General features: G+C 40.8%; 1 protein-coding gene across 1 annotated transcript in view; it reads right to left on the bottom strand.

Annotated features, from left to right (window-relative positions):
• Positions 1 to 2,080: 2,080 nt before the first annotated feature.
• LOC109527207 (gastrula zinc finger protein XlCGF8.2DB-like) overlaps positions 2,081 to 6,924 on the bottom strand; it is a 16,318-nt gene continuing 11,474 nt past the window's right edge. The window contains exon 2 of the mRNA XM_019888999.1: positions 2,081 to 3,105. Coding sequence (XP_019744558.1) covers positions 2,177 to 3,105 — 929 coding nt within the window. The 3' untranslated portion in view covers positions 2,081 to 2,176. The remainder of the gene's footprint in view (positions 3,106 to 6,924) is intronic.

A 6,924-nucleotide genomic window follows, 5' to 3' on the forward strand; every position in this document is an offset into this window, starting at 1 on the left:
GAGGGGAAGTATCATCACAGACATGTATGCTCCAGTGAGGGCCTTTAAAAATAAACAGTGCCTGTGGAGAATCAGATGCTCCAGGAAACCTGGGCCATTTTCCCTGCTGCTAAACCATTTTACGGCACATCTCTACCGCGTTTCCACGTGCAGTTTGCTGAGAAACTCCACGTACTCTGTGCTGAGTTTGCCCAGAAATTTGCCGACTTTGATGTCCAGAAATGTAGGTTTGAACTGCTGAGCAATCCGTTTGTATCCAGTGTAGTGACACGCTGAAGTCAAAGTATGAGGCTGTGGATGCTGCACAGTTTCCACATTTCATCCCTGACACAATGCCTCAGCTCTCCATGTTCGGCAGCACTTATCTATGTGAGCAACTATTCTCCTCAATGAAGATAATCAAAACAGCTTACAGGAGACATCTTACTGATGAACACCTTTGCTCGATCCTAAGGATTTCCTCAGCTCAGAGCCTGACCCCAGACATTAATGAACTGGAATCCAAAAAGCAATGCCAGGTATCTGGCTTTAACACATCAGAGGAGATCAGTGTGTCGCAAACTGAGCAATAATTATTGTTTTCTTTGAGCACTTTCTTGCTACTCCAAGATATGGGCTTGAATGGTTGCACTTTCATTGAAGGATATTGTTTTTAATTTATTATTAGCCTGTGGTAAAAGGTTACTGTTGAAATTTAAATCAGAAGGCTGCATATAAAAAAGGCATACAATTTTTATTTAAATTTTATTTAAGAAATAAATGCCATTGATTTTTTTTTTAATTTTCAATGCAATTTGCACATGTGCAATATTAAGCTATATATTTTATAGTATTCATCTTTGCTTGTTCCATATTCAGTGTTTAAGCAAAATTGTCTGTGTCCATATGCAGAGGTTCATTGTTATATCTGAAGGAAAAATTTAAATAAATGTCAATGTTGGCCCGCGAATTTGTCCAAGTTTTAAATTTTGGCCCACTATGTATTTGAGTTTGACACACCGGCTCTAAATTGTCCCTGGGTGTGATTGTGAGTGTGAATGGTTGTTTTTCTCTGTGTGTCCTGTGATTGTCTGGCAACCAGTTCAGGGTGTCCCCGGCCTACTGCCCCAAGAGAGTTGGGATATGCTACAGCATGCCCGCGTGAGGATAAGTGGATCAGAAAATGGATGGATGGATGACATTTTGCAATTCAATCTTTGTCTACGGGGGATCATCTCTGATGAGTGAATTTGAGGTCCCTTTTTTTTTTTTTTTTTGCTGGCTATGGGGCTCGGAGTTTCCAATTCAAAGTGGTGTTCAAAAATTCCATTCTGACCTTACTTGACACATGTTATGATGAGGGTCAACATTGAAATACAGGATATCTTCCGTTTTTTATATCTTAAAGCAACGAAGTAGTCAATCACCAGTCATGAATATCACCAATATTGAAGAAGACTCGGCTGGTTTAAGCTTTTTGAACAAAGAGAACTTTATTGGCCAGCAAGCACCACACAGTATCAAACAACAATACGTATGGCTACATCATGAATTTCATGACAAATTAGAAAATGTCCATTATATTTCGGCTCGCATACAGTAATAGACGATTAAAAAACATATTTCGATATGGGGGTGCGATATAGTCAAGGATGGTGCCATTTTTAAAAACAAAAACAACAGTTAAATCAAACAACCAACCCCCCTCTGAAAATGAATTAAGACATACTGCATTTTAAAAAACGCAAGGCAAAGCCAAAAAAAAATCCAAGAGTATTATCAACCCGATAACAATGTTAGATTTTCTAATTCATTACTACAATAACAATCAAAAAAACTTTTCAATGCAGTCAAGAAAAAGAGAAGTATACAAAATTTAATCAGCCTCGTTGCATGAAATCATGAAGCCTGGTCAGATGAGAGGTGAAAGCTTTATTGACAAATGTTCATCTCATCAACACACTTGTGATTCTTAATCTGATATTTCCACATGAAGCTTTGGCAACAAACTGAGCAGGCAAAAGATTTCTCACCAGTGTGGGTTCTTTTGTGAGCATTGAGGTTTCCCTTAAGAGAGAATCTTTGGCCACAAACTGAGCAGGCAAACGGTTTCTCACCAGTGTGGGTTCTTAAGTGTACTTTTAAGTTTCCTCTCTGAGAGAATCTTTGGCCACAAACTGAGCACGAAAAGGGTTTCTCAGCAGTATGTGTTCTTTTGTGACAAGTTTTCCTTGTGAGAGAATCTTTGGCCACAATCTGAGCAGGCAAAAGTTTTCTCACCAGTGTGGGTTCTTCTGTGCCTTTTTAAGTGTACCAAACGGTAGAATCTTTGGCCACAATCTCGGCAAGAGAATGGTTTGTCACCGGTGTGCGTTTTTGAGTGTCTTATTAACTGAGCCCTCTGACAGAATCTTTGGCCACAATCTGAGCAGGCGAAAGGTTTCTCAACAATGTGAGTTCTTCTGTGGTTTTTTAAGCTTTGCTCGTAGGAGAATATTTGGCCACAAACAAAGCAGGATGGTTTCTCACCGGTGTGCTTTCTTGAGTGTTTTATTAAGTTACCCTTGTGACAGAATCTTTGGCCACAATGTGAGCAGGCGAAAGGTTTCTCACCAGTGTGCTGTCTTGAGTGATTTTTTAAGTGATCCTTTCGTGTGAATCTTTGGCCACAGTCAGTGCATGAAAAAGGTTTCTCACCAGAGTGGCTTCTGGTGTGTTTTTTTAAGTTTCCCTTCTGAGAGAATTTCCGGCCACAGTCTGAACAGGTGAACAGTTTCTCACCAATGTGAATTCCCATATGTGATTTCAAAGCACGCTTATCAGCAAACGTTTTTCCACACCGAGCACATTTCCAGGGTTTCTTATGACTGTGACATGTCAGATCATCATCTGACCCTTCATCCTCATCATCATTCTCATCATCGTAATCATCATCATCATCAACATTTGACGATGTGCTGTCACCATCTTTTGTGCAAGTGTGCTCTGGCTCCTCCTCTTTTTTTATGTAAGGGGCCTGCTTCTCTTCTTCCTCTTTAAAGTGGGAGACCTGTCTGCTCTCCTCTTCCTCTTTAATTTGAGAGGGCTCTGCATCCTGCCGCTCAGGACCAACATCTTCACTGATGTCTGAAAGACACAAGAAGACAAACACACTTGGAATTATGGTTTAAATTTATGATGAACGGTATTCGGAGAGCCAGATGAGTTCAGCTTACGACTCACTATGTGACATGACCAGAATCTCTTATTGGTGTTGCATTTTTCTCTTTGTTTAGTTTTATCCCAGGTGGCGGTTTATTTTTTTATCTTTGGTTATTTGTGGAAAGACTTGTACAGAGTCTGACGTTGCACATTTTGGAGTGGTGGATAAGTCCAAAGCTCAAATTCTACCTTGGACTGTCAGCCAGGGATTGGAAGGGGGAAACAGACATACGTCAGACACATTAATGACAATAATGACTACAAAAAGAAGACATTTGTTCAGAACACAATGCACTCATTTGTGCAAGCACGTCACGAACGCGCCGTCTCAAGGTAGTCATTTCCACTCCTCAGAGGTTATTATCTGATATCAGTCTGAGAATGTTAGTGAAGTCTACAATCACAACATACAATAGACTACTCAGGAAAGTCATAAATTCACTCTTGGGGCTTCACATTCCTCGGGTGGCACATCGACTCTTTAATGGCTTATCTTGTCGAAGCTTGGGAACCGGCTGGCCCCCTTTCAACGTTATTCTTCAGTTTTTCTCAGTGAAACATTGCAAGGCCATCCTGCTGAATAAATGTGTCGTAGTAATATAAGACTAAATATGGGATAACTTATCTACATTTATTTTAACACCTTGTATGGAAGTTACATAAAGCAGTAGCTGGTATGGGCTGAAACTTTATTGTATTCATTTGCTTTTGGATTAATTTTCTGATCATCAGACCATTTTTTTGTTTTTTGTTTGTTTTTTCCCCTTAGATGATCCATGGCAGCACTCAGATGGCAAAGTGGTGGGACATGGGAGAAATGCACCTGCAGATGTGAAGGAATAATTGTGCGCACTCCTATTTTCATGTTTTTAGTGATCATACATTCTTTGCATTCATGTGTTGAATTCCCACATGTTCAAATATGGATGATGCTTGTTTTTGCTGGCTATGTGTAAAGAAAGAATGGCTTGCTGTTCAGAACCACTTCCCCCAGAGTAGATAGAAACGGAGCTGAGAAAGAGAAGTAAGGTTTCCACAGACATGTCCAAAATGCTGATTGATGACCGGTATACGACCTCAACAGTTCAGATAACCGTAAGATGACCTCAGCACTTGGGATGGTCTCACATGCACCCTCTAACCTTTCACCTTCATGGAATGCAGAAGGTTTATAGAGGTAAGATCGGGCGGCCCGAGCCGAATTTCGGGTCGGGCTTAAAATGTCAATCATTGCTTCGGGTTCGGGTCGGGTTGGGCTTCTCTCTCGCTGACTTTTTTTTTCGTTTCGAGGCCGTGAATAGGTTTGGCCACGAGAGACCGTGGTTCGCAAAAAAAAAAAAAAAAGTCGCCTCATCACAACACGTACTGTACTAAACTCTTACAATTACAATTCAAAGAACTTCTTCCTGTCTCTGTCTATTATCCACCCATCATTGTTCTTTGTCTCTCTGCTTCTCTCTCAAAGTGCCGCGCTAGATTCTTAAGGACGTACTGCTGCTGTGGCTAATGGCCCAATTTTCAACCCGTCAAAATGACGGGCGGCCTTAAATTTTTCCCGTCAACTCTTAAAAAAATCCGTCAATGATGGAAAATTGTCTGTTAATGTACCCTCTGCAGAAACAGAAATACATGTATAAAAGATGTAAATATTTATACAGTCTTGTTTAACTTAGATTTCGTGACAAAAGACAGGCTTTATTTTGTTATCATAAATCAACCCTCCTCCTCCAAGTCCTCACAAATAAAATACGAAATTTCGAGTTTGCTTTGGGCTCGGGCCTGGTCGGGCTGAAATACCAGCGGGCCGGGTCGGGTCGGGCTGGATTTTTTTGGCCCGATCTTACCTCTAAGGGTTTAACTGCTTAAGGTGGTTGTACATGTACCCAGATTATTCATATATATTTAATAAATCTACGTGTTTCCGACCACAGTACCACCCCCACCACACAAAAAAAATCAGAATCATAGGAATTATAATAATAACAGGATGTATTATTTCTGATAAAGGTTGATTGATTATACTATGAAAATTAAATGGAATGTTACGAGACAAAGTTGTTTTATATGCAACAACTGCAAAGCTGTGTCAATTTCTCCGTTTCATATTCACGGTTTTGACATTATGTCCAGAATATTGAGCCCAATCAGTCCTTGTCTATCAAGGCAGAATGTAGAAATTTTCATGTACCTCTATTTTAAATGTCGGCTGAAATTTATTTGAGTAGTGGGGTTCTTATTTTTTTTCTGTATTTATTTTGATTTATTTCTGTATTTGATGCCATTCTTGGTGTTTTATGTCACATTTAAAAATTATTTATCTCTTATTTTTCTGAAAGTTTTTGAAACATTAATGCCTGGTAATAAACATGTTATTTTGGAAAATAAAGCAAAACTGAAAAACACTCAGATAATCTTCACTTCTGTCAGGGGTGGTGCAGGGGATGTGTGGGGGGTGGGGGCACCATTAAGCATTTATGCTTTGGGCATCAAAATGGCTAGCGCTGGCCATGCACGCACGCACACGCACACACACACACACACTGTTGTCTTTAATCGGGCCGGTGTTGCAGTTTGTTTCTTTTGATAAATCACTCACTTCGTCATCAGCATGGCCCCAATGGTAAGCTACGTTTGTGGCCGCTTGTCTTTGTCAGATCTGTCAAGTTACCTTTTAGATTTAATCATACTCACTTGCTTTGTTTGTCTGCTATGCGTTGTGTCCGTAGCGCTTTATGTTTGCTACATCACGATCACAGTTCGTGCCTGTTCGCAATCAGCATTTTAAACGTGGGCAAACGTCTTTCGATTACTGTGGTGTCTTTACGCTTATTTATTTTTTTGCATAGTTGCCATGTAGTGTTTATCCAGCTGCACTGGAAAGTTTAAAAGAAAAATTTGCATTATGGCTGGAGTTGATAGTACCGCCGCTCCACTTCCGGGTTTGACCGCGGGGATTTGTAGTACTTCTGTTCATTTGCACTTGCATCAGAATCAGAATCAGAATCATCTTTATTGGCCAAGTATGCAGAACACACAAGGAATTTGTCTCCGGTATAACACGCTGCATTAGTATCATCATAAACAAGGACATGACAAATAAGTATGGAAAAATTAAGTATGGAAGGACATTTCGTAATGTAAGTGAACCGAAATGCGGTGATACCACCCCGTGACAACTGTGAGACAATGTGCAAAGTATCAAGCAGAGCTAAAGTGATCAGTGGTAGAATACAATACTACAACAATTGTACAGTTGGTGCAGAAAATCATTGAACCATTTTAAAGTGACCAGTAGCAGTATTTGGAGGACAAGAAGTGTGCAATTGTGCAGATGTCCTTGAGCGCTTTGAAGTGTCTGGTGCGGTGGAGCATACGTCAGTGACTGTTTATGGAGTTAATGGCTAGAGGGAAGAAGCTGTTCAAGTGTCTGCTGGATTTGGTGTGCATGGATCGGTAGCGCCTGCCTGAGGGGAGTAGCTGGAAAAGGTGGTGGGCAGGGTGCGGGGGATCCAGTAGGATTTTCCGTGCCCTTGTATTGATTCTTGCAGTGTCTTGCAAGTCCTCAAGAGTGGGTAGGGCGGTGCCAATGACTTTTTTCCGCCGTCGTAACTGTCCGTTGAAGTCGGATTTTGTCCTTTTTTGTGGCGGCCCCAAACCAAACTGTGATGGAAGAACACAGGATTGATTCGATGACTGCCGTGTAGAACTGTCGTAGCACCTCCTGTGGCAGGCCATGCTTCCTCA

The sequence above is a fragment of the Hippocampus comes genome, unplaced genomic scaffold, assembly GCF_001891065.2.
Source record: "Hippocampus comes isolate QL1 unplaced genomic scaffold, H_comes_QL1_v1.1 scaffold236, whole genome shotgun sequence".
NCBI lineage: Eukaryota > Metazoa > Chordata > Actinopteri > Syngnathiformes > Syngnathidae > Hippocampus > Hippocampus comes.